At 66.0% G+C, this 25,509-nt stretch overlaps 4 protein-coding genes across 6 annotated transcripts; all 4 read right to left on the bottom strand.

The window, feature by feature from the left end:
• Positions 1-15: 15 nt before the first annotated feature.
• Positions 16-5,306, bottom strand: KIF19 (kinesin family member 19). The gene is made up of 12 exons (XM_040530945.1): positions 5,290-5,306; positions 5,101-5,149; positions 3,522-3,602; positions 2,294-2,404; positions 2,110-2,197; positions 1,873-2,009; positions 1,587-1,712; positions 1,330-1,512; positions 1,077-1,223; positions 882-1,004; positions 254-613; positions 16-153 (listed from the first exon to the last, which is right to left on the bottom strand). The coding sequence occupies exons 1-12, from the start codon at positions 5,304-5,306 to the stop codon at positions 16-18; spliced, it is 1,560 nt and encodes a 519-aa protein (XP_040386879.1).
• DNAI2 (dynein axonemal intermediate chain 2) lies at positions 5,240-11,950 on the bottom strand. 2 transcript variants are annotated; one of them, XM_040530452.1, is made up of 13 exons: positions 11,698-11,950; positions 11,227-11,388; positions 11,019-11,140; positions 10,095-10,237; positions 9,405-9,518; positions 7,888-8,027; positions 7,635-7,757; positions 6,979-7,202; positions 6,573-6,708; positions 6,107-6,268; positions 5,698-5,922; positions 5,457-5,552; positions 5,240-5,363 (listed from the first exon to the last, which is right to left on the bottom strand). In XM_040530452.1, the coding sequence occupies exons 1-13, from the start codon at positions 11,878-11,880 to the stop codon at positions 5,358-5,360; spliced, it is 1,836 nt and encodes a 611-aa protein (XP_040386386.1). In that variant the 5' UTR covers positions 11,881-11,950; the 3' UTR covers positions 5,240-5,357. The 2 variants fall into 2 exon arrangements, with proteins under 2 accessions (XP_040386386.1, XP_040386387.1); XM_040530453.1 differs by having other exon boundaries at positions 6,122-6,268; positions 11,698-11,949.
• A 918-nt stretch (positions 11,951-12,868) lies between these two features.
• Positions 12,869-20,515, bottom strand: TTYH2 (tweety family member 2). Of its 2 annotated transcripts, none has more exons than XM_040530456.1 (14): positions 20,329-20,515; positions 19,486-19,658; positions 18,309-18,420; positions 17,556-17,776; positions 17,380-17,475; positions 17,235-17,307; positions 17,077-17,146; positions 16,878-16,933; positions 16,706-16,798; positions 16,520-16,612; positions 16,284-16,426; positions 15,982-16,167; positions 15,810-15,894; positions 12,869-14,369 (listed from the first exon to the last, which is right to left on the bottom strand). In XM_040530456.1, exons 1-14 carry the CDS (start codon positions 20,455-20,457, stop codon positions 14,289-14,291), a joined length of 1,611 nt encoding a protein of 536 aa, XP_040386390.1. In that variant the 5' UTR covers positions 20,458-20,515; the 3' UTR covers positions 12,869-14,288. The 2 variants fall into 2 exon arrangements, with proteins under 2 accessions (XP_040386390.1, XP_040386389.1); XM_040530455.1 differs by having other exon boundaries at positions 15,815-15,894.
• Positions 20,516-22,439: 1,924 nt separating this feature from the next.
• On the bottom strand, positions 22,440-25,120 carry RPL38 (ribosomal protein L38). Its single transcript, XM_040530450.1, has 5 exons — positions 25,019-25,120; positions 24,744-24,775; positions 24,297-24,357; positions 22,889-23,011; positions 22,440-22,517 (listed from the first exon to the last, which is right to left on the bottom strand). The coding sequence occupies exons 2-5, from the start codon at positions 24,744-24,746 to the stop codon at positions 22,492-22,494; spliced, it is 213 nt and encodes a 70-aa protein (XP_040386384.1). The 5' UTR covers positions 24,747-24,775; positions 25,019-25,120; the 3' UTR covers positions 22,440-22,491.
• Positions 25,121-25,509: the final 389 nt, after the last annotated feature.

The raw sequence follows: 25,509 nt of genomic DNA, 5'->3' as shown, positions 1-25,509 counted from the left end.
AGTGCCACGAAGCTCTCACGTGCCACGGCCACGTCGGGCGGTCCTGGTGCATCTGACTTCTCGTCCCCCATGTCCGAGTTCCTCTGGGTCTCGCCGGGACCATCCGGCTCCCTCTGCCCCTCCTTGCCCCACTGCCGTGCCCTCTGCTCCCAGCTGCAGGGAGCACGGGGTGGTCTCAGCACCGCCGCCCGGCTCTCGGGGGATCCTGGCTCTCCGGGGACCCCATCCCCAGAGGGGCTCCGCACCCCCGTACCGGGAGAGGGCGAGGAGGTGCCGGGATGCCTCCAGCTGGGCGCGCAGCACCGAGCCCTCCAGCTGCAGCAGGCGCTGGCGCAGGGCCGCCTGCTCGCGGCAGGCACCGAGCAGCTCCTCCCGCAGGCGGCCCAGCCGGACCTGGGCTGGGGACACGGGGCGTCAGCACCGAGCTTTGTGGGTCTGGGGGAGCACAGCAGGGGCTGGGGGTACCCTGGATGTAGTGGATGTCCCGGCGCTTGCCTGGCGCCGGCTCGGAGTCCTGCTGGCTGTCGGGGTGCAGGATGTCCCTGCACAGGTCGGCCACGGCGCCACCACACTGTGCCACGCAGCACGAGGCGCTGAGCAGGTTGTGTCTCACCTGGGACGGGGACGGTGTGAGCACCCCACGGCCCCTGCACAGCTCCTCCCCACGCAGGGTCCCCAGGTGGGGTCCCTGAGCTGGTCACCCAGTGGGGTCCCCAAACAGGGTCCCCATGCAGGGTCCCCGAGCAGTGGGAGGCTGTGGAGCAGGGACAAGCTCCCCGTGCCCTCCCTGCTGGGGGCACCGGGGCCAGGGCTGCTTGGGGCCAGGGCAGGAGAGGGCTGGCAAGGGCTGGGGGCACAGTGCCTGTGCCCCCCGATCCTACCTTGGTGCGGATGCTCTTGGCACGGTCGGCGTAGGCGAGCGTGCTGCGGGACTCCTCGAAGGCGGTGCTGGCGGGGCTGATGTGGGCGATCATCACCGTGCGGCTCTTGCCCCCCAGCGAGTCCTGGCCGCGGAGAGCAGAGCTGAGAGGGGCTGGGGGGCAGCAGCCCAGGCCCCCCCCAGGCCCCCGCCGCACCTTGAGCAGGCGGGTCAGCTTGCTGTCGCGGTAGTTGATGTACTTGCTGCCCCTCGCGCTGCTCAGCGCCTTGATGCAGTTGCCCAGGGCCAGCAGCGACCTGTTGATGTGGGCTCCCTCCTTCATCCTCTGCCCGCGGTTCTGCGTCTGGGCCGGGGGGGAAGAAGGCAGTGAGAAAAGCCTGGCAAAAAAAAAAAAAAAAAAACGGGGCCGGGGGCTTCCCAGCCTTGCATCCCCCGGGGGGGGGCCGTACCTGTGCTGCCCGCTCGGAGCCGGCCAGGTCGATCATGAGGAGCCGCCCGCGGCGCAGCGCCGTGCCGCGGTGCCGCTGCCGCACGGTGACCTGCAGCACGGCGTGGGAGCGCGACGACGTGCTGTTGGCGGCCGTGGGCTCCTGCGTCCGCCGCCGGTTCCCCCTCGCCAGCAGCCGCACGACCTGGGGCAGACGGGCAGCACCGGTCAAGGGGGGGATCGCCGCCCCTCGGGACCCGCGGGCACCCCCTGCCTCACCTCCTCGGCGCTGGTGGCCGAGACCTCGGTGAGGCCGGCCACCTGGATGGCGCCCCGGGCGTCCTCCCGCAGCTCCAGGTAGCCCAGCGAGGGGTTCAGCAGGTCCCGCAGCGTCTCGTTGTAGATCTGGGGGGGCGGTGGGAGCTGGGCACGTCCCGCGTGGCGGGGGGACGCACAGGGTCCTGCGCCACGGCACGCCGGGGGGTGAAGCCCCCAGCTTGGGGCTGTGCCGCTCGCTGTCCCCTGCCCTCGTTGGAGAGGGGACGTCCCCGCTCTCCCCCCACACCTCGAGGTAGGACATGGAGACCTCGTACTCCGTGTCCCCGCCGGCGTCCTCGATGGCCTGGAAGAGGTCTCCCAGGGCGCGGGCACAGACGCCAGGCTCGCCGTCAGAGCCCAGCATGGTGTGGGTCTTCCCGCAGCCTAGTGGGGGGGACACAGCTCACCAGGGGCTGGGGCCCCCCCTGCAGCCCCTGCCGTGGGGCTGGCTCACTCTCGGGCCCCCCATCCCCGTGCCCCTCACCGGTGGGGCCGTAGGCGAAGACGGTGGCGTTGGAGCCGGAGAGGACGCCCGCAACGAGGCCGCGGGTGCTGGCACGGTACACGGTCTCCTGTGGGAGGGTGAGTGGCCCCGGGGCACGTCCTGCTGCCCCACACCGTGCCCCCAGCCCCACGTCCCCGTGCCCTGCAAGCCCCGAGGGACGCACCTGGGTGGCCGAGGCGTCGAAGGCTGCGTCAAAGATGTAGCGCTGCTCCCGGGGGCGGCTGGCGCGCAGGACGTCATCGGGGGCTCGCGTGGGGTCTCGCAGCACCACGACCTGTTGGGGGACCCGAGCGGGACTCGTGTTTCAGAGCCCAAACGACATCGCCTGGGGGCTGTCAAAGGGCTGGGTAACGCAGCCCCTGCACCAAGCACCCTGCCCTGACACCGCCTGCATCTCCCACGGGGCCACGGCCCGCGCTGAGCCCGGCTCCGCTGCTGACTGCCCTGGGTGCAGGGCGCAGGGCTTGGGCTGCAGCTCCCCGTCCTGGCAATGTGCACCCCACATCGCCCACCACAAACACACTTTGAGGGGCTCTCCGTGTGCCTGCCAGGCTGGGGAGTGGGGCACGGAGCCCTGGGGGCACCCCGGTGCGGGGACGCGCTCCCCAACGGGTCTGAGCCCTCCTAGGACTCGGTGCCATCCCCTCTGCTTTGCAGCTGCCCCCTCGGTGCCGGGGAGCAGAAGGTGCAGGGCCGGTCCCGGTGCTGCCGGCGCAGGGCCCTTTGTGCTCCTCAATGTCCCTTTGTCCCCGGGCCGGGGCTCAAAGCCAGCTTTGTGCACGCTGCCAGGGGGCACAAAGGCATCTCTGTGAGCGCAGCGCCCAAGGTGCCCTCTGCCCGCGCACCTCGAGCCGGTTCTTGATGCTGGCACACCACAGGGACCCTGTTTGTCCCTTTTTGGGCCCTCCCCCGCACCGTCCCCAGCCCCCCCCAGCTTGCAGGTGATGCCAGGGCAGGGGGGGCCCAACGCCGCCCCCACCACAGCTGCCAGCATCCCTGCTGCCTCCCGTTGCAATGCAGATTTTGACCTTTCTGGTAACGCAAACCTCAAAAAAAAAAGCTGCCCTGCTTCCACCGAGCCCCCCTTGCACAGCCACCGAGCCCCCACTAGCACCCCGGGCTGGGGACAGGGGGTCCCGTGGGGGTTCTATGGCCCTGCAGGAAGGGGGTCTCCTGGCCCAGAGCCCCCCAGAGGTTTTATCTTGCTGCTTTGTCATTGCAGGGTCCCCGCAGGGGCCGCAGGTGCCCCCCCCAGCCTGCCCTGCGTGGGCATCACACGTGGCAGTGGGCGCAGCGGGGTACCTCCTGGGGCGTGCCGTGTTTTGGGGGTCCCACCACACACCCCGGGCACCCACGGACCCCCCCGTATCCTGCACGGGGTCCCGCCGTACCTGCTCGTCCACGCGGTGGGCGATGGGCTTGGCCCCCTCCTGCAGCTCGGCTGCACTCATGGGACGGATGCGAAGAGCCACCTGCGAGAGGCGGGCGGTGAGCGCGGGGACAGGGGGACACGGGGACACGGGGACAGGGGGACACGGGGACACGGGGACAGGGGGACACGGGGACAGGGACCTGCACGCGGGCCATCGCCTGCAGGACTGCGCGGCGCAGTCTGGCTGGGGGCTGGCATGGCAGGCGGCTGATGCAGCCCCCGGGACCCCCCCATGCTGCAATTAGAGGTTCGTTTTCCTGGGAAGAAAGCGAACACCGCTGGGACCGGCCTTAAAGGGGCAGCAAGCCCTCCTGCTGGCACCGGCCCCTCGTTGACGTGGCGCGGGGACGGGCGACACCGGGAGCGTGGGGGCCGTGGGAGCAGGCGCCGTGCCTGATGCACCCGGGGACCCCCAGGTCCCCACCAAAGCACCCCGCAGTGCTGGGGTCGGCCGCCCCGTCCCCCTCCACGGACATGTCCCCGAGCCGCCTCCGTGCTGCTGTTGCCGTGCCCCAGCCCCATGGGACCCCAGATCCTGGTGTCCCAGTGCTGCTCCCCTTGGGGACACCGTGCCGCCCCCCTCCACCAGCCCCCACCATCAGCCCCCGGTCCTGGCTGTCCCCTGGTGCCGTCGTGTCCTCGCCGGGGCGTGGGGGCCAAGGGGAGCCCAAAACAAGTGAAGCCCTGTGTGGGGTGCATGGGGTACACACTGGTCCCCGCTCTGCATCTGTCCCTCGATGTCCCCCCGCTGCCCAGCCCGGCTCAGCTCCTTCCCCAGCCCCCCGTCTGTCCCCCTGCTCTGGTCGGTCCCCTGGGGCTGTGCCATAAGCACCACGGCAGCGCGGCCACCCTTGGGGACACAGCGGCGTGGGCAGCTCCGGCCCCGCTCCGCGCCCTCTCCTGGCTGCACGGGTGGCCCAGCAGCGAGAGCTGGGTGACAATTCACTGTCCTGTACAGGTCACGGCCGGTGCATGCCCTGTGGAAGCACCTTTCCACCTCTCGCCGCTGGTACAATTAGCACTGGCCCTTAACGAGGTGCTCGGCTGAGCTGGTGCCAGGCTCCCTCCACGCAGGGAGACCCCAAGGAGCTGCTCAGGGGCTGGGACACTGCACAACGGGGCAGCAGCGGTGCTCGGCTGGGGTCTGGGGACCACAAACCCTGTCCCCCCACACATTCAGGGTGGCTCTGACAGCCCGTGCCTGCCCCCCATGCCCGGAGCAGTGCTTCGGAAGGGTCCTGCCGCAGGGCTCACCCCCAGCCCCATTGCAGGGATGCTTCCCCCCCCGGCAGCCCCATCCCCTGCCACCAGCCGTGCCGTGGGGCGAGCACTGCGGGCAGCTCATTAATAATTGACCGGTGGATAAGCCGCCAGCTCGGCGGCTCCGTGATAACAGCTGGGCTGTGTTTACCCAGCGCTGATAACCCCGGCCCCCGGCACCGCAGGCGGCTCTTACGAGGAGGGGGTGAAGCAGCTGGCGGGGTGAGAGGGGCTTCGTCTGCACCGGGACCCCGCTGCTCCTTGTGCTGGGGACGCACCACAGGGCACCCCGCTGCTGCTCCATCACGGTGGGCTTTGCTCCGTCGCCTGGCCAAAGGAGGGGAGGTGGAAGGGAGAAAGGACGCCACCTTCCCACCCTCTGCTCAACCCTGCCGTGACAAAACAGGAAGCGTGACGTGGGAAGCTGCTGTTTATTCACGCTACAGGAAAAAAAGAATCGGGAGGGCAATGGGCCAAGGAGCATCTGTGAACAGCTCCACGGTTTCTGTGCGATCCACCGGTCCTGGCTCCGCTGCTACTCCTGTGGGGAGAGCAGGCGGAGGGTCCGGGAGCTGCCCCACGGAGGCAGAGACCCCCAGGAGCCCTGCCTGGCGTGAAGCTGCAGGGAGCTCACCTTGGGAGCAACCTTTTCCTCGCCCTCTTCCTCGTACTTGGGCAGCTCGCTCTCCTCCCCCTGCACCACTGCCTCCTCTTCCGCGTGTTTTTTAACCTGGAAGGCAGAGGCTGACCACGTCTCCCCTGCCCAACTCCACCACTCCCCGTCCCGTGGCACCGGGCAGCCAGGCAGGGCCGGGGGGGCTCCCCCAGGGATTTCAGAGCCTGCTGCAGCTGCCGGGCCGTGCTGCTCCCAGTACCTTGCCGTGTAGGTGCTGGGCCTCTGCCCGTGCCCTCCTCTGCAGCTCCGCTTCAATAACCTCAAAGAACTCCTTCTGGGCTCGGTCGAGTGCCTCTTGGGGACTCTCCTCCAGAACTTCCTCTGCTTCTGCGTCCTGACCTTCCGACCTGGCGCGCTCCTTCAGCCGCATCTCCCGGTGCCGGGCCTCCAGGATTTTCTCCCTCTTCGTCTCCCTCTCGAACATCTGGGGCACAGAGAGGGGCTGAGGGGTGCAGGGGACCCCATGGGGACACGGCTGGCCCCGGTGCTGTGCGAGCAGGGCAGGGCCCAAGGGCAGCACCGGCCGAGCAGGCAGCCACACGCTGGCAGCACTGAGGGCTCTGCTGTGCGTGCATCCAGCTGCTCCACCCGGCACGGCGGCTCGCAACCCGCGGCGTACGTACGGCGTTGGCCAGGTTCTTCTCATTCCTCTGCAGGGTGCAGAGCCCGGAGGAGATTTCCAGCAGGGTGACGGTGCCCAGTTTCGAGCCGCAGCCCACGATGCACCCGTTGTCCTGCAAGCGCAGGCTGGAGAGGGGCTCGTCGCAGATCTGGGGAGGGAGGACGGGCGGATGTCAGCGCTTAGCCCTTACCTGGTGCCTCGAGGCAGGAAGAGCTGGCCGAGACAAACCCACATGCTTCCCAGTAACAGGAGCCTGCGTGCAAAATTTTGGGCTCCAAGGCTCATGGGGGCCAGCTGCTGCTTGATGGAGCACACCCAGAGCCCTGCATGCCCCCCATCTCCTCACCCCACCCGCGGGCGATGCCCACTCCGTGCCCCACGGCGGTGCCAGCGCTGACCGGGGCAGCCCCTGCTCCCCCCCCAAGGAGGGAAGAGGATCCGTGGGGACCGACCTTCAGGCTGAGGGAGGGGTCGTTCTGCTTGAAGAGGAAGTCCCAGACGTCCAGGGTGCCGTCCATCTTGGTCGTGAAGAAGACGGCCGGCCTCACGGTGCTCCAGCACCCGGCCGTCAGGTAGGAGAGGTGGTACCTGACGGGGACCCCGTGCTGCTGGGTGCCACGGGACGGGCTCACGGCCCCGACTCCCCTGGTCCCAGCACTTCTGCTGTTACGCACAGCCTCCAGCATATGATTTTAGCCCGGGCCGTCTCTGTTCCAGCACCCGCAGCCACGTTAGCACCTCTGGCTCAGTCCCACCACCTCCACCTGGGCACAGACCCTGCTGGTCACCTGCCCCAGACACGCTCTTCCACAAAGCAGGAGGGTTTTTTACGGGACAAACACGCACGCTGCCACCTACTTGGTCCACATAATTGACGACTCCTTGGCCTCCTCTGACCAGATCCGAGCAGTCCAGTCGCCAACCGTCAGGAAGATTTTGGGGTACAAAGGGTTCCTGGTCAGGGCGTAGACGGGCCCGTGATGGCTGCTGTAGGTGCCGGCGATTTTTTCGGGGGGTGTCTTGGCCTTGCGGTTGCAGGTGATGACGATGCCCTGCTCTGTGCCCACCATGAACTTGGTGGGCTGAGGGTGGGAGCAGGAGAGAGCAGCCATCAGCAGGCTGGGGACCCGGGGACCCTGCTCGTCAGGGGACAGTTGGGCAGCGAAGGGCTCTGCTGCCCGAGCAGGGGAGCCAGCTGCAGACAGCGACGGAGAGAACGGAGCCCTGGGACCCATCGTGATCCGGGGGCTTTAGAGACCAGCTGCCAGCAAGGCCCCCGTGCTTTGGGAGCACACTGACTCCCAAAGGGGGGTGAGAACCTGCTGCAAGCTGCAGCACCGTGCTCCAGGGCTCCCTCTGTGCATCACTCTTGTGCTGCTCCCCTGGAGCCCTGCCCCTGGGGGTGAGCTGGCACTGCCCGCCCTGCTCGGGTCGGGTTGGCCCACGCTCCTGCCACGTTAGGACATTATTTGTGTACAGGGAGGATGATGCCAGTGGCAGGTCAGGGATCTCACCATGGTGGGCTCGAACTCCAGCGTGACGGCGCCCAGAGCGTTCTCCAGCAGCCCCTGGCGCGTGATGTCCAAGACCAGCGTCTCGGTGGGCTCGGAGAGCTTGCGGATGTCCCACCACAGCACCTGCAGGGGACGGGCACCGGGAGAGATGCTGCGGGGCAGGGGCTGATCCTGCTCGGCCGTGGGTGCTGTGGGAGCCAGGCAGCTGCTGTGTGTGTGAGTGCCCGGCCTTTTCCCTGCCCTTGCCCTGTACCTGCCCGTCGGTGGAGGCCGAGAAGCACTCGGTGCCCGTTTTGGACTGCAGCCAGATCGCGCCGTACACGGGGTCCCTGTGGCTGGCCTCCACGGTGGACACCTCCACGGGCAGCCCCCCTTTCCTGGTGTCCCAGTAAGCTGCGAAAGAAAAGGAGCTGTCAAGATCTGCACCAGCTGCCTTGCCTGGCTCCCTGGAACCAAACAAGTGCCCCCCAGGCTGGGACCCTGCTGCTGCGATCACTCACAGGGGTGCCCACTCCGAAGGGAAGCACAATTTGCACTTTCTGCAAATGCCAAGCTAGGCAGCGGCAACGTATTAAATAGCCGCAGCATTTCTTTGGTGATCATCTCTGCGGCAGATGCACTACAACCCCAGAGGCAATTAATCCTCCCAGCCCCCGCCCCGCTCTGCACAAGGGGTTGCAGCAGGACCAGACGTGGTCTAAGCAGCGCCCCAAAGAGCAGCTCTTATGCTCAGTGCTGCTCAGAACCATCCCGTGTGACCTGACCCTGGCTGCGCTCCCCTCCTGCGTGCCCTAGGGGCAGTGGCTAACGAAGGCAGGTCCACAGGGACGGCAGCAGACATCCATCCCTCTCTCTGCCTCTGACAGGCAGCAGAGGACAGGTCAGGGTGCAGGGCTGTCCTCGATTCAGCGAAGGTTGGGCAGCTGGGCCGTGGTGGCAGCGAGCCGTGCACGCTCCCCCTCGCTCATTTTTAATTAGGCAATGGGATGCGACGGCGTGCGCTCCGCTGGGCCAGTGCCACACGCCTGGGGAGGCCGGGGTGAAATCCCCTCCCCTCCATCACCTGCGGAGCGTGCAGTAACAGCCCTGTGATGCATGCCCTGTCAGATCTGATCGCTGCTGCAAATGGCAAGGAAAACATCAAAATGAGAGCAATTAAATCAAAGGGCTTGCGTGGCCAAGTAAATAACAGAGCCATAAAATGAAGCTGGCAAACAGGGGCTCTTTTCCAGGCGCATGAAACAGCAGCACAAGAACAATGCAGTGAACAAAGTGACGGCAGCTCTTCTGGGCTTTTGCCACACAGATACGGGGCAGCGGGTGATGCGGGAGCACGGTGCCTGTGCTGCTTGGAGGCCTGATCCTGCCGAGCTCTGGCTGTCCTGAGTGCCTGAGCACCCCTGGGGAGGTGTGGGCCTGCGGACATGGGTGTCCCACGCCATCCTTCAGATGTGTGTGTGTGTGCCAGCAGCCCCAGGCGTCACGCACCAGCCCCTCTGGAGCTTCCTGGGTAAATCCCCCAACAAATTGTGTCCCCCTGGGCACTCTGCCCTGCCCTCCCTTCCATTCCACATGCTGCTCGGGTCAGCACGCGCCCCTCTCTGCACACCAAGCCCCAGGGCTTCAAGCCATCCTTAAGTTATTCCCAGCTGCAGCATTACTGCCATTATGTCATTTGTGACGTGGCGGTGCTGGAGCCAGGCTCCTGCTGAATTAAAATGAAGCCGGAGCCTCGTTACCACGGCCTCACACCCAACCCTTCTTCCTCACCCATCTGCCCGTTGTAGCAGCCTCCCACCAGGATGTGCGCGTCCTTGGGGTTGTATTCCAGGCTCACGAGAGGGGACGACGGCTTGAGGACCAGCTCCGGCTTGTTGGGGTTTTCTGCCGAGAGGGAATGAGTAAAGAGCAGGGCACAAAGACAGCCCAGAGGTACAGCACCCCACCTCCAAACCAGCCTCTCGGCGCCACATGCCAGGGAAGAGAAGTGACCTGTGCTTGCCCACCAGCCTGAGGGCAGACCCCTGGTACACAGCCCCCTCTTCTTTGCATTTTTCACTCCTAAACACAACAAGTTTGAGAGAGGCTTTGGCAGAACGGGACAATTCTCAGCCTGGGCTTGTGCTGCCTCTTCCTTTCTTAATCAAGCACAAGCAAACCACAGAAACACAAGAACCACATAAGAGACGTGTGGCTCAGCTGCCTGTTGTGGTGGCAGGCGCTCTAGCTCATGAAGTCATGTAGTGGGATTTTAGTGGTTATTTTCCACCTGTTGGCCAGCTTTCAGGTCCCATTTCTGCCCTTCTTTACATTGATCTGTGGGCAAAACAGAAACCGAACCCCTGTTCCTCCCCCTCTGGAGCATCGTGAGGCTTCGTTACATCCGTGAGATGCTTTGAAGGCACAAAGTGCTTCCGCAGCAGCACCATTACCGACTGGTGAGTTCTCTCATTCCCTTACCCAGATCCCAGATGTACGAGTCCAAGCTCATGTCTTCTGTGTTTTGCTGGAACTCCAGGCTGGAATAAGCCACTGCCAGCTTCTTGCATCTGTCAGGGTGCCAGGAGAGATGTGTGGCTGTTCTCTTCGTGACGTTTGGATCCCTTTTTGGTAACAGGACATCAAAAAAAGATGTTAGTTTGTTAACAGTTTCAACATGCCCTGGGAATGCTGTCTCCCAAAGGAAGCTGTGGGAATCACAATCAAAACAAGCTACAGCTCTCGAGCATTGAGTGCAGGAAACGATTCTCCTGGGGGCTTGGTGGGGGAAGAAGAGTTGATGATTTAATAAAATCTTTCCAGTTACACATTTCTAAGAATCCAATTACGTTACTGGATCTGACTTCTAGAAATGACCTAGCAGCCCCTGACATTTAAAAACAATCTTTGAGGCACTAAAAAAAAAAAAAAGGTTCCTGTCTAAAGTGCTGTTAGAGGATGCTCAGAGCTGCATCCATCCCCGGACTGTGGCATCTGTCTCCAAAGTGCCTGGGCAGGGCAGAGAGGGGAGGAACAGACGGAGCGTACGGAGGTACTGAAAGAGCAGTCAGGCGTTGGGACGGGTTGCCCAGGGAGGTGGTGGTGTCACCGTCCCTGAGGTTTTCAAGGAAAGGTTGGACGTGGTGCTTGGGGACATGGTTTGGTGGGTGATATTGGTAGTAGGGGGGCGGTTGGACCAGATGATCTTGAGGGTCTTTTCCAACCTTAAGGATTCTCTGTGGGGCTGTACCAGGTCTCCCCATCCATAAACCGATCCTAATGCCGCTGGGTTTCCCCTCCCTTCCCTCCAGGGCAGTTTAACAGAGGGCTCAGCTCACGCAGCCGCCCGCCGTGTGGCTGCAGAGCCCGGCAAGCACCACGGCCCAGCGCAGCCAGCGGCACTACCTGATGACATTGATGGTTTTGGCGGAGGGGGACTCGTCCTCCAACTCTGCCTCCTCCTCCTCGCCGAAGTACTCCTCGTAGATGTCGATGGCGTTGTTCTGCCTGACGCAGTGCTCCATCAGCTGTGGGCACAGCGCCGCTGAGGCCGTGCTGCCGCGCAGGGGGCAGCGGGCGGCCACGGAGGGCTGGGGGACGGGCAGGGCCTCACGGTGCCGAGGTGCACGACGGTGTTGATGTAGTTCTCCTCCTTCTCCACCTTCTTCCGAAAGCGGGCCGTCTGCTCCAGCTCCTGGGGGTTGATGTCTTTGGGCCAGCCGCCCTCCACGTGGTTCACGCCGCGGGTTTCCACCTCCACCCGCTCCGTGTTGACCTGTGGGGAGAGGAAGAGTGTGGGACTGGGATGACGGAGGAATGAGGTGATGGAGGAACGAGGCGATGGAGGAACGAGGCGATGGAGGAACGAAGCGATGGAGGAATGAGGCGATGGAGGTACAAAGCGATGGAGAAATGAGGTGATGGAGGAACGAGGCGATGGAGGAACGAGGCGATGGAGGAACGAAGCGATGGAGGAATGAGGCGATGGAGGAACAAAGTGATGGAGGAATGAGGCGATGGAGGTACAAAGCGATGGAGGAACGAGGCGATGGAGGAACGAGGCGCCCCCCTCCCGGCCGCGCACCTCGTGCTCCGACATGTCGCTGCTGTGCTGCACCGGGGCGTCCACGGGGCTGCGCAGCACGAAGGCCTCGGCCAGGCTGGGGTCGGGCTGGATGTCCACGCACACCTCGGCCGGCCGGTCGGAGAAGCAGCAGGGCCGCCCGAAGTCGCTGCGCCGCCTCGTGTAGACGTGGACGATCTCCATGGCCCGGCTCGGCCCGGCCCGGCCCGGCTCGGCCTTGCCCGGTCCGCGTCCGCCGCCGCCCGGCAACGGGAGCCCGGGGCTCACGTGCCGCCGCCGCCGCCATCTTGGGAAGGGCAAGGCGGGGGGTGTCCGCTGCCCGCCGCCATCTTGGGAGGGTAGAGAGCGGTTAACGAGGCTCGGTGATTAGCACATTAGCAGCAGCTTCCTAAGGGAAAGCAGCTTCCTAATCTGTGTAAGGGTGCAACTAACTGGGCCAGGAAGTGGTGCCTGCAGCCCTGCTGGTCCCTACGTGGAGCAGGGGGACACTGCCAACGCCCCCTTGGCAGGGGAGCAGCCATGGCCCCGTCCCCGCTGGCACCCAGCCCCGGCCTTCTCCTGGCCCCGGAGCTGCCGGAGGTGCCAGGGACGGCTGCAGCTCACGGTCAGATGTGGTAGAGCCGTGCCCAATGGCCTCAGCACCCAGCCACAGGGCCCCGTGCAAGAGCTGAGGTTGTGGAGTCGGCACCGTGGGGACCCTGCGTCCCCAGGGTCTGTTGAGCGCTCGACCTGTCCCCAAGTGTGCCAAGGCCATCTCCGGGAGGAGAGCGGCCACAGAAACTGCACAAGCTGCGACCCAACGCGCTGCCCAGGTTTAACAGAGCGCTGGGCACCGTTATTCCCATCAACCATGGTGCCTGTCCCACCGAGGGCACCTCCGTGCACCCCTCGCACACCCACAGCCTCTGTCACGCCCCCCGTCACTGCCGGAGCTGACACCAGTGCAAGCTGCAGAGATGCAGCCACGCGATTTGAGCCCCATTAAAAACTGCTTCAGCTGTGGGGAAGAAATGCACGGCCCGGCGTCTGCAGCGGGCTGCTTGTCCCGGCCATAAAGAGCCCCCAGCCCTGCAGAACCAGGCACGCTGGGGTGGGCGCAGTGACCTGACTGGGGACACTGGGGGGACGGGGACAGATGCATGTCAGCTCCGAGAAAGCAAAAAGAAGGAGATGAGTTTAGTACAAGTGTTTATTGTCTTTTCCCCTCAAGGGCACATACAAATCAGGCAGGACTCCCGCTCCTCCGAGAAGGAGTCCTCATGAGGTTAGTTCACATGCGCTGAAAAACAGCTCTGCTACCAGTACCGTTACATCAAAACATTAAAAGCAAAAAAATAAAAATAAAAAAAACGGGAAGTTCCAACAGCACGTAATGCTAGTCACATGTAACACGGACAGACGACGTTAGGGGACAGAAGGGTATGTACAAGTTATCTTTAAAAGACACAGTGAGTCACTGCCATCAAGTAATAACCCCAGCAGGGCTCCGCTTGCCCCACGGACAGCCCGTGCTCCCCGTCTGTGGTGCTGTCAGCTCAATGTGAAGCTGGCAGAGCAGGGAGCAGGGAGGGATGAACGACCAACACCAGCAGCACAGGGGCCCGGAGGTTCCCAGGACAGTCCACCCCAAAATGAGCAGCCACAAAGGCCCTGGTTCAGCTCACGCTGGTTCTCCCTGGCTCCGTCCCAAGAGCTGTGCCCTTGCTTAGCCCGAAGCCCTGGCAATGCCAGGCAGGACAGCAGGGACGTGCCCTCCCCTCTTGGCACAGCCAGCCGCAGGGCTGCATCCTGCTCTGGGGATGCCCGAGTAGTCCCTAAACCTCTCCAGGGAGTTTGTGGTTACCCCGGAGCCATCCTGAACAAAAGAGGGGAGCCTGCCCCAGGGAGCAGAACTGCCAGGAAGAGCCTACAGACCAGCCGAACACCTCCGACCGCCGTGCACTGCAGTAAAACCGAGCTGGAGCAGAGGCAGTGAGCCGCACGGCACCTCTGCCCTGCAGGTAATTCATAAAACCCAGACGCAAAGCAAAGGAAAAACAGCAAGGCCAAAACATCCCCACCCTACACCCCCGTACCCAGGGCCAGGGGGCAGCACGGGGATGCGGGGACGGCGCCGGGATCACTAGTGGTTGGGTCTGCATTGCTACGGGGGTGAAGGAGCCACCGGCCGGGCCCCCACACGTGGGGCAGGCAGCCCACGGTCCTGGTCTTTGCCCTCCAGAAAAAGGAAGCCAGACACGGCCCCCATCCGTGGCATGAAAACCCCGAGCTGGCGTGGGTGGGAAGGGGGAGAAGGCGGTGGGCATGAACCATCCCCAGCCCTGGCGGTGCAGTGGCAGCCCCGCTGCCGGCCGGAGACCTGCTGTTAGTGCCGGGAAGCATCCCGTAAGGCAGGCAGGAAGACGTGAGAGCCAGCAGAAGCTGCCGAGGGAAGAGAGCGGGGTGTGAGGGGCTCCAGCAGCCAGGGCTCGTCCGCCTCTCCTGGGGGGGCTGCCCCGGACCTGCGCCGCGGGGAGCCGGGGGTCTTTGGTTTCCATCACGGGAGCGCCGGGGGCTTCTTCTCCTCCCACGAGCTGCTCGGGGCCAGCACGCTAGGCTGGGAACTCGGTGTTGAAGGGCCTGACGTGCTCATCGGTGACGGATAGGTAGGTGGCTCGCATGCTCGGGGAGTACTGCGGGGAGAGGGCACGCAGTTAGCATGGCCTGAGCCCCCCCCCCCGGCCCCCAGCCACATCCCACCCAGCCCCACATCACCGGTGGGCTCGGAGAAAGCCTGAGGATGGAGAGGGAAGGTTGCTTCCCATTTGTACTAATCCCCAATTAATTTGCTGTGCTCATGGCTGGGGGGACAGGCTGGGTCTCGCCAGCCTCTCCCCCAGCTGGAATTTCTGCAAGACCCCAAAAAAAAACCTCCCTGCCCTGCCCGCGGCGCACAATGACACTTCTCCAGCACTGGGCCACAGGGAGGGGCGTCCCCGGCCAGGCATTAAGGAAGATTATTTCAAGTTTGTTATTTTGGACCGCTAAAGTCCTTCCTCAGGGATCTGAATCCCGGTTAAATTAGACCATTCAGGGCAGGGAGAAGCGCTCAAATTAATCCCCGCGTCCGTCCCCCCTGGGAACAGCCCTGCCAGCTGCAAGGTCTGCGCAATCGGATTAGAGCCTCCCGCAGTGGCGCGGCTCTGCGCGTTCACCTGATGGCAAAAAATGGTCCCTGGCAGGGGGGAGCACGGGGACCTCGAGCACCCCGTCCCTGCAGCAGCCCCCGAGCCACGTCCCCGGCACCATCGTGATGCCACCACCGTGCCCGCAAGGGATGAGCTGGCACGGAGAGGAGTTAGTGCCTCGGATGCAGGCATCGAAGCAGATTAAATGCTGCCAGAATGGGAGGGAGGAGAGCCAGGCTGAGACAGGAGGGGGATGGAGATGGGGAGCGTTTCCAGCCCCTGGGCACAGAGGAGCTGCAAACCAAATGTCTCCAGCCCCTGGGGACAAAACGCAGCCCCCGGGGACAAAACGCAGCCCCCTCGCTGCCCCCAGCAGCAGGGATGGGATCTAATCGGGAAGCTGAGGACGGGAACCCAGCTGCTGCCCCAGGACCACGAGGGGGAACGAAGCGACTGGACTTACTCTTGATGGGCAACTTAGCTCCAAAATAATTGATGCGAAACAAAACAAAACAAAAGAAACAAAAATAAAGCAGGTGTTATAACAGACAGGGTGGGTTAAATGAACGGTGGGGAAACGTAAACATGCACGGACTAGTGCAGAAAGTGTCCTTTAAAAGTCTGGGGATAAATAAAAAAAATAAAGCAGACAGCGAGGGAAGGCTATTTTGGTCTCCTCCGAGCACGTGGTGGGTAACCTCTCCCTGCAGCCCCCCCGGGATGGTGAGGAACTGGGTTAGCAGGGCGGGCAGGAGAGATTCGCTCCCAGATCCCACACGTCCCCTGCACGGGCAGGAGGGGAGGGGGCGCAGCTCACCCGTCCCCTTCCCCAAAACAGAGCCCCGCAGGGATGCTGGCTGCTCTTGTCTGCCACGGGGGGCTCCTGGGCACTTGGCCACCCCCCCACCGCCCCCTCACAAGAAGGATTTGGCCTCGGCCGCCCGCCGTACCGTGGGGGGGGGGAGAGCCCCTGCCGATCAGGGGCACGTTCTCGTAGCGCGGGTTCCCACCGAAGAGCACGGCTTGGTTCCTGCAGGAGCCGGGGGAGAAACCTCAGAGGGGGGCGCAGGGCGAGCCCTGCGGGCCCCGGGGACCCCCAAGGGGACCTTGGTCTCACATGTACTCGGAGACGGGGGCGTTGGAGATGGTCTGCGCGGGGGGGTGCAGGCTGCTCTGGCTGCCCAGGCTGCTGCTGTAGCTGCAGAAGCTGCGGAGCTGCCCCCGCGCCGGGTTGTGGGCGGCGATGCGGCGCGCCTGCGGGTTGAAGGGGTCTTCCTCGTCCATGTCGTCGTAGTCCCGGTCCCTGCGGGGGTGGGGGGCGGGGGGCGAGGACACCGCCATCAACCCCCGGGGGGGGGGGGGGGGGGGGGGGACAAAGGCAGGGGTGGCCACGCGGGGAGGGGGGCTCGCCAGGCTCACCTGCCCGCTAAGTGCTTCCAGGCGCGCGGCGTGGCGCAGATGATGGTGGAGAAGGAGGCGGCCACCAGCAGGGAGAAGAGGACCAGGTAGAGCAGCCCTTCCACCCCGTCGTAGCAGATGCCGATCAGGGCGTCCAGGTAGTCCTGCAGCGGGACACACGGCGGGGCTGGGGGCTGGGGGGGGGGGGCGGGGGGAGCCCTGGGAGCCGCACGCACCCGTCCCGGCCCCCTGCTCACCTTGTGCAGACCCCGGCAGTCCAGCATGGCCGTGAGCTGGTGCAGGCTGGTCTCCGAGGCGTTGAGGAGCTGCTGGACCCCCAGGAGGTCTTTCTGCAGGGAATGGGGATGGGGTGAGAACAGCTTTGGAGCAGGGGGGGCGAGCCCTGGGGGGCACGGGATGCCCCCCTGCACCTCGCCCCATACCTCAGCCGTTGGGAAGAGGGGCAGCGCGAACTGTATCAGGCCCTGGGTCTGGATCTGCATGGTGGTGAGCGAGCGCTGGAAGACGGTGAGAGCCTGCGAGGGGCGGCAGGGCGACCGTCAGAGCCCACCGCCCAGCCAGCCCCCACCCCGAGGGGCTCTGCGCCCCCCGTACCTGCTGGAAGGGGTTGCTCAGGCTCTGCTCGCAGTACAGGTAGTAGTGAACCACCTCTGCAAAGCAAAGGGAGACATCAGCGTGAGCCCCCCGCGGGGCTGAGAGCAACGTGGCGGGGGGGCTCGGCGCGGAGCACGGCCCCCTTGAGACCCCAGGAACATTTTGGGGAGCAGTGGGGTGCCCCGTGGCTGGTCCTTACCCGCGCTGATCTCGCTCTCCGTCTGGTTCATGATGAACTTGTCCGGGGCCACGCAGAAGTCGCTGGTGCCCTGTAGGGACGAGACGGAGCGCGGTGGGGGCCGGCAGGGCGCTGGGCTGCCCCCCCCCTCACGCTGCCACCCCGCGGCGCCCACTCACCACCGCCGCCGCCGTGTCCAGGGCCATGGAAGCCCAGCTGAGGACGAGGGTCAGGAGCCCGCAGCACAGCATCCTGCGGGGAGAGGGGTGAGCACCGCGGCACGGCGCCGCGGGGGGAGCCCAGAGCCCGTCCCCGGGCACTCACATGGTGAGGAGGCAGCGGGAGCGCTTGGCCAGCCCCAGGCAGGCCAGCAGGCAGATGGTGAGGACGAGGATGAAGAAGAGGAGGTAGGCCAGCCACCTGGGCGCAGAGGAAGGGCACCGTCAGCTCGTGCCCCCTCCCCAGCCCCGGGGGACGGGGTGCTCGGGGTGGGGGCTCACCGGTAGTACTCCACGTAGGCGGCGCGGGCGGCCAGCGCGGTCAGGTCGGCGCTGACCCCGCGCCACACGGGCAGCCCCGAGAGCTGCAGCACGACGCTGCCGGCCAGCTGCTGCAGGAACTTGAGGGTCTGCAGGTAGTCGGCCCGCGGGGCCAGCACCTCGCTCAGCCGCCCCAGGTGCTGCTCCAGCCCCACCTGCAGCTGCAGCGTGGTGCCCGCCACCTGCGGATGGGGCGCACGGGGGGGGTGAGCACGGCTGGGAAGGGGCTGGGGGGTCCCCTGGGGCACGGACAGCGGGTGACACCTGGCCAAGGACAAGCTTAGGGGCAACCCTGCCGCCCCTGTGGTCACCCCATAGGTGAGAGCTGGGGGGGAGGAGGGGGCTGACACCCTCCAGAGGTGGGTATCTGCGTCCCCAAACCAACGGCGGCGCCGAGGGGTGCAGCAGGGAAGGGGAAGGGTGGCAGAAGCCCAGCGGGGACAGCCCCGGCGCGGATAACAAGGCACAAAGGCCCCATTCTGCGGGGCTGACGTCAGCCTCCCGCGCTCGGCCACGGGGGCTCAGCCCAGCCCTGCTGCGGGGCTGGGGAGGGTCCCCGGCAGCCCCCCGCCGGCAGCGGGAGCGCCAGCCCCGTTCCACGGCAGGTTTCCCCCGCGCCTTCTGCCCCAGGAGACGGTGGGGAGAAGCTGCAGGAAGGCAGAGCAGCGCCCGGGGGCACCGAGGGGGTCGGGGGTCCCTGCCCCGCAGCCCTACCAGCGAGTCGATGCCGGTCAGGGTGTGGTTGGCGTTGTCCAGGGCGTAGAGCAGCTGGTAGACCCCGTCGTTGGTCTCGCTGTTCCCATAGAAGCCGATGCCGACGGCCGTGCTGCGGACAGAACGGGGACCCCGGGTTAGAGAGGGGGAAACGCTCACCCCAACGCCTTGGGGTCAGGGAGTGCTGGGGACAAGGGTTGGGTAAGGGGCGCTCCCCGGAGCATCCTGGTGTCGGCAGACCCCACTCCAGGGAGGGCAGAGCCCGGGCAGATGGGGACGGGACCGCAATGGGGACACGCTGCGACGTGGTGACCGCAGCGCCTGGGGATACCCGAGCCCGGAGGTGCTCCGTGGGCTGGGCACGGGGAGATCAAGGCAAGGCAAATTAGGGGAATCCGCTGGAGGAAACCCACTCGTGAGGGGCAGCATCGTGGGCAGAGGTCGGAGCCTCTCCCTGCCTCCCTCCCTGCAGGGGATGCCCGTAAAAACACCGCACACGGGGCCGTTCTCCCCGATTAGGTCTCTAAAGGCTCTCGCAGCTGCAAACAGACCCCGCTGGGCTCTCCTGTTTTGGGGCTGGGGGGTCACAGCTCGCGGAGCTGGGGGGCAGCGAGCACCTTGCACACGCGCGTGCCCCCGGGGCTGGGGGGAAGCGATCACGGGATGAGCGCGCCGAGCTCATTAGTGACATTTGCCTGCTCTGGGAAGCGTTCAGAGCCGGACACTGCCCGGGCAAAAAGAAAGCCTTTGTCTGGCGCAGGACGAAAGGCGGCCGCGTGCTGTCCCAGCCCGGCCCCGGCGCGGGACGGGGGGGTTCCTGGGGGTGGGCTGGGCAAAGCAACCGAGAGCTGCCGGGTGCAGGAGAGCCCCCCGCCTAATTGCTCCGGCCACAATTAAGGGCAGCCGCGCAGGGGGGCTGCCAGCTGGGTCACGCTGCCGCCCGCCATCTGCTCCGCGCAGGGATTAGCGACCCGGCCCCGCTGCCGGCCGGGATTAACCGGGAGGGCGGCACGGCCACGGGGGGACGGGGACGGGTCCCCGGGGCCGCCCCAGGGGGACGGGGCCAGGCGGTTTTTAAGCCTCCAGCACCCAAATCTGAACAAAGCGACGTGCGGTGGGGGGGTGGGGGGGGGGGGGGGGGTGGACACGGTGCCGGGACCCCTCTCCCCGGTCTCACCAGCAGATGAGCCCGGCGGTGACGGCCATCCAGGTGACACAGCAGGAGTGGGGCCGCTTGGTCTCGGGCTCCTCGTCCCTCTTGCAGCAGCACAGGCAGATCAGGTAGGCGGTGAGGAAGAGGAGGTTGAGGCCGAGGCAGACGGCGGCCACCAAGCCCAGGAAAAGCAGCGACTGGGGAGGAAAAGGGGGGGGGAGATGCTCAGCGCCCCGTGTGGGGGGCGGCCGCTGGGGAAGGAGCCGGGTCCTGCTCCCCGGGGGGGGGGGGCACTTCCACCGTGTCCCGGGGCTTCCCACGGGATGGTCACGGGGAGGAAAGAGGAAGCGGCGCCGTCACCGTCCCTGCTGCCCCCCCCTTGTCCCTGCTGCCCCCCCCCTTGTGCCTGCTGCCCCCCCCCTCGTGCAGGACACGGCGATGGTGCGGGGGGTGCCCGGGGATGCTGGGGGGCTGCAGCGGGTGCTCAGCGCTGGGCCCCCCCCCAGTGCCCCCCAGTGCCCCCAGTACGGCCGGGGGCTCACACGGCCCCTTCCCCACGGCGGGACCCGCTGCAGCCCCGGCTGGGGATGGGGATTTGGCGGGGGGGGGGGGGGGGGGGGAAGCATCGCCGGGAGAGATGCAGCCCCCCCGAAGCCCCGTTATCACGGGGAGGTGCATGCGGGGGGGGGTGCATGCGTCCCCCCCCTCCTCCCTGCACGGCGGGGGGGGGGAGAAGGGACCGAGCCCCGGGCGGGGTCCTACGGGGGGGGGGGGTGCACGAACCAACCAGGGGATAACGAAGCGGGGAGGGGGGCACGAACCGGGGGGAGTGCACCGGGGGGGGGGGGAGGGGGGGGGGGTCGGTACCTGCTGGTATTCGGGGTCCCGCGGGCGGAAGGCGGCGGGCACGGGCTGCAGGCGCAGGTCGCGGTGCGGCACCCCGTGCAGCCAGGCCGCCCACCAGGGCGCCAGGTACTCGGCGCGGGCGGGGGGCATGGCGGGGCCGCGATGGGGACGGGGCCGGGCACCGGGCCGGGGCCACCGATGGCGGGGAGGGGGGGGGTGTGTGTGTGTGGGGGGGGGGGGGGGGGCGCGCCGCGCCGCCACGCCGCGGGCTCCGCCCCCTCCCGCGAAGCCACGCCCCCCTCCCGCGAAGCCGCGCCCCCCTCCCGCCAGGCCACGCCCTCCTGGTGGCCCCGCCCCCGCTCCCCCCTCCCCCGGGAATGGGGAGCCCGCGGTGGGTGCCCCCCGATCCCCTATAGGGCACCGAAACCCCCCGCCCGCCCGCTCTGGGGGCATCGAACCCCATAACCTCCGTTACAGGGGCACCGCCCCCCCCCGTAACTGCCCCCGAATGACACAAGGGCCCTGCTCCCCATCGCCCCCCCCCCGCTATGGGGTATTGAACCCTATAACCCCCCCGCTATGGGGCACTGAACCCCATAACCTCCCTGTTATAGGGGCGCTGCCCCCCCTTGAGAGAACTGCACCCTCACGACACAAGGGCCCTGCACCCCATCACCCCCTGCTATGGGGGCGTCAAACCCTATAAGCCCCCTGCTGTGGGGTATCAAACCCCATAACCTCCCCGCTACAGGGGAACTGCTCCCCCAGCCCCCCCCCCCCTTAAGGGAACTGCACCCTCATGCTACGAGGTCAGCACACCCCATCATCTTGCCGCTACGGGGCATCAAACCCCACAATCTCGTCATTATAGGGGAACTGCTTCCCCCCGTAAGGGAACTGCACCCTAATACTACCAGGGCCCTGCCCCCCATTAACCCCCCGCTATGGGGCCACTGAACCCCATAACTGCCCCGCTATAGGGGAACTGCTCCCCCCCCATAAGATAACTGTACCCTGATACTACAAGGGCCCTGCTCCCCATCACCTCCCTGCTATGGGGCCACTGAACCCCACAACCTCCGTTTTAGGGGCGCTGCTCCCCCCCTTGAGAGAACAGCACCCCAATGACACAAGGGCCCTGCACCCCGTCACCCCCTGCTATAGGGCCACAGCCCCCCCCCCAGTGCCTGCAGCAGGGGCTGAGCACAACCAGGCGGGGCTGCCCCAGCCCCCCCGGGAGCCTCCTGCCCCCCGAGCACCCAGGAAGCAGCCGAGGACATCACGGGCGTCCCCAAAATTGGCACCAGGGAGACAGCGCTGCCGGCGCCTCGCCTTGCGGGGTTGTGCTGATGAACACCTCACTTCCCCCCCCAGCTCACAAACATCCTAAATCCTCGGCAAAAAAAAAAAAGTAATAAAAAAAAAAATCCTCCCTGCCGGGCGCGCTCTTTACGGCTCCTCTCTCCCACGTGGGTTATCAACACCCGCTGCTCGGGGTCCAGGCACAGCCACCTGCACCTAAATCACGAAGGGGCGGGGGGGGAAAAAGGGATTTTAAGCGGGGAGCGAGTTTCCCATTGCGCAAAATCTTACCCCAGAGCCCAGGCAGGGCGCGGGGTCCCCAGCCCTTCCCCCTTGGGCATTTGTGGGTGCTCCCTGCACACCCACCTCCGCCCAGCGCCACGGAGCGGGGCCGCTCGGTGTCCCAGCGCTCGCCGGTTCCCCCCACTTCCCCACCAGCAGCGGCACTGGGGGCACCAGTACCCAGCCGCTTTCCCCCTTTGCCAGCCCCGAGACCCCCGAGCAGCCCCGCGGGCCCCCCCGGGGGGCTCACGGGGCTCTAACTTCAGCCAAGCCGCAACCGAGCGGCTGCGCTCAGAGGTGAGGTGGGACCCTACGGCCGCTGACAAAACCTCCTTTCCCGCAGGCGGAGCAGCTGTCCCAGCCCCCCCCCGGGTGCCCCCCGCTGGGGCGCGGACCCAATCCAGCTGCCGAGCCGCCAGACGGCGAGCTGGCGCGCTGGGGAAGCCGCTCCCGGCCACGCGTGGAGGAAACCGTCCCTCCCGGAGCGGCCGGAGGAACAGGAACGGCTCCGGCACGGCTTTTCGGAAAGGACAAGCCTGACACCCGCAAACAGTTTAATTTTTATTGTAACAAACGTGGAGAAATCTGGACAGGAACGGTTCATTTCAGCTCCTTCACGGCCAAACCTAGGGAGGAGAGAAAGAGGATTTAACGGGGTTGAAAGACCCGCTCGTCACCCTGCCTGGCGGGGAGAGAGGCACCTGCACTTGTCAGGGGACGGCTGGGGCTGCACAGCGCCTGGGGCAGCTCTCCCTGCCTGCCTGCACGGGCTGCGGTGGTGGGAGGGGTGCTCAGAGCCCTGTGGCTCCCCCGGCACCAATTGCATCGACACCAGAAGTTAGAGCAGCACCAGCAGCGCTTGCTCGGGCCCGTAACAGACCGCGGCACCAGCTCTGAGCACAAAATCAGCGCCTCCTCTCCACGCACGGAAGCGCCCAGGATTTGTCTGGCCCCGGGAAGCCCCCGTCAGACCCCCCCCACACACACCGGTGGGTACCTGGGGGCAGGGACTGCTTCAGCTTCTCGGCCTTCTCCTTGTCCGTGATGACCAGCGTGTACAGGTACCGGCTGCAGCGCACCTTGAACTTCACATTGTCCTTGTTCTTCTTGATCTTGACGGCTGCAGGATTGGGGAACGGGTTAGCGGGACAGCGGCAACCCCCACCTGCTCCCGAGATCTTTCTTTATTCCGTTTTACGAACCACGCCTGGAGAGAAGCGTTCCCTGTAGATCAAACCCTACGCATCCCACTCCAACTTCTCCCCCATTCCCCCCCCCGGCAGGGAACCCAACGGCAGCCCCACCCGCACGGAGCAAAACCCACCCCGAGGAACTTCCCCGCACCATGACAGCTGACTGCAGTCATGAGCAGCCCCAGGGCTCAGCCCACCGCCGCAGCCACCCCAGGGGCTTCCCGAGGCAAACGGCTTTATTGCCGAGCCCTTTCTGCTTCGCGGGGGAAGTTTACGACCAGCAGCGTCAAAAATTTATCGTGTCACAAATTTCCGGCGGAGCATGACAGCGCACGCCGGGCTTATTTACTCCTGTAATCTTTCGTGCCTGAGGAGCAGCACCGGCTCCTGCAACGCATCTTCTGGACTCCGCGAGGCTGCAGCCGGCGCTTTCCATCTCCTTTATGGCTGTCCAGGGCCGGTTCATCCGAGCAGCCTGCTCAGAGCTACGGGCTGCGCCTCTCCCTTCCCGCTGCAGAGCTCAGCGTTACAGAGAGCAGAGCTGCAGCAGGATCCGGAGCACGCCGAGGAGCGCTGAAACGCTTTGTCAGCGGCTGTCACCAGCCACAATAGCGCCTCGGCACTGAGCTGTCCCCTCCTCGCCCACACCGCCGAGCTAACAAAACATTTCCAGAATTAAAGCGCCACTTCCCCCTGACAGCTAAATCCAAACAGGGAAAACTCTTCACACCTTGCTAAATACCCAGACAAGACGCTTCAAGTTTTTTCCAATTATAATGGTCTTTGTGTTCGCAACAAAAGAAAACTCAAGTTTAAGCACGATTCGCTCGTCATTGTTAAAACTCCGCGGCATCTGACACCTCGTAGCTTTTCAAACGCTACAGTGAGCCACAGACAGGGTAATATTTGCAAATAGTTTCCCACCAGCTGCAGCGGGGTTCGGCAGAAGCACCCACGGTGAGGAGCAGTGGAAGAAATGCGGCTGAGCGAGCAGCAAGCCCAGTGACACACCTCACCTGCGGGGTTACATCACAGCCCCCTGGGGCCACCAGGACGGTTCTGCTCGGCATAAGCTGCTCCAATCGTCACTGGCAACGCACCCGGACAAACCCCGGCACCGGGAGCCCCTCGGCACTTCCACGCCCAGGAGCACCCCAGGCTCGGGGGGCACAACCCGCCCCGCTCCCCCCCCCCCCCCCAAGAGCCACTCACACTTGGCGTCCTTCCTCCTGGCTGTCAGCAGGAAGTCCTTGATCTCCTCAATTTTGCGAGGCTGAAATGCGAAGCACAAACTCAGTGCACGGAGGACAGCTCGTGCCCTGACCACAGCACACCCCCCCCCCCCCCCCCCAGCTCACTGGGGGTCAGGGCCCATCCAAACCCCCCAAAGGAGCTCCCCCAGAGCCCAGGACACCCGTCTGGAGGGGGCTGTGGCTGTGCCCCCACCCCAGAGCAGCACCACCCCCTCACTGCAGGCCTCCCCCCGCACCCAGGGACTCCCCCCCCCCCATCCTCCCGCACCCCCGGTTCGCCCCCCAGAACAGCGCAGCCCCAGCGGGAGAAGGCGCCCCTCGACCCCCACCCTGCGCCCCCCCTGCCCCCCCACGGACCGAGAGAAGCCCCCGGAGGAAGAGGACGAAGCCCCCCTCGCCCCCTCACCATGGCTCCGGGCCGGGTCCGGTGGCTCCAACCTACGGCAGACACAAACCAAGATGGCGGCCCCGCATCCAACCCCCCCCCCCCCCCCCCCCCCCCAGCTCCCAACCGCCGCCCCTATCGCCCGCCCCCACCGCCCGCCCCGCGCCCCCGGCCCGCCATCGGACCACCCGCACCCCCCCCTTCCACCCTGCAGCGCCCCGGCGCCCCCCGGCCCCGCGCTGCCGCGGATGGCGGCGGATCCCGCAGCGCCCCCCCCCCCCTCCACCGCCACTCACTGCTGCGGCCTGTGGGCAGACAGAAGCGAGCACTTCCGCATCCGGGCCTTCACCCCCCGGCTGGCCCCGCCCCTCGCAGGACCGCTACGGAGCGGGCCGAGGGACAAAAAGCGTCGGGGACGCGCGGGGCCGTGAGCGCGAGGGGGGGCCCGGCCCGGCCCGGCCCGGCCCGGCCCGGCCCGGTACCGGGGGGTCGAGGTTTGGGGTCGGGGTTTGGGGGGGCTCCTTGACCCCCCCGCCTCCCCCCGAGACCTCCGGTGCTCCGCCGTGGCCCCGCTGTCCGTGGGCTGGGTGCAGTGCAGCCGCTTGGCCACCAGAGAGAGCCGGAGCCACGCTGAAAAAAAAAACACCCCCCAAAAAAAAAAACCCAAAACGCCCCAAAACGCCCCAAACCGCACCCCAGTTAAAAAAAAAAACCCAAACCGCCCCAAATCCCTGCTGTGCTTTAGGGCCCGGCGGGTTGCTTTGCCCCCGGGGTTGCGGCCCCGTAG

Source organism: Cygnus olor, chromosome 18 (assembly GCF_009769625.2).
Source record: "Cygnus olor isolate bCygOlo1 chromosome 18, bCygOlo1.pri.v2, whole genome shotgun sequence".
NCBI lineage: Eukaryota > Metazoa > Chordata > Aves > Anseriformes > Anatidae > Cygnus > Cygnus olor.
The sequence above is the reverse complement of the archived record's forward strand: the minus strand, read 5'-3'. Positions and strand labels throughout refer to the sequence as shown.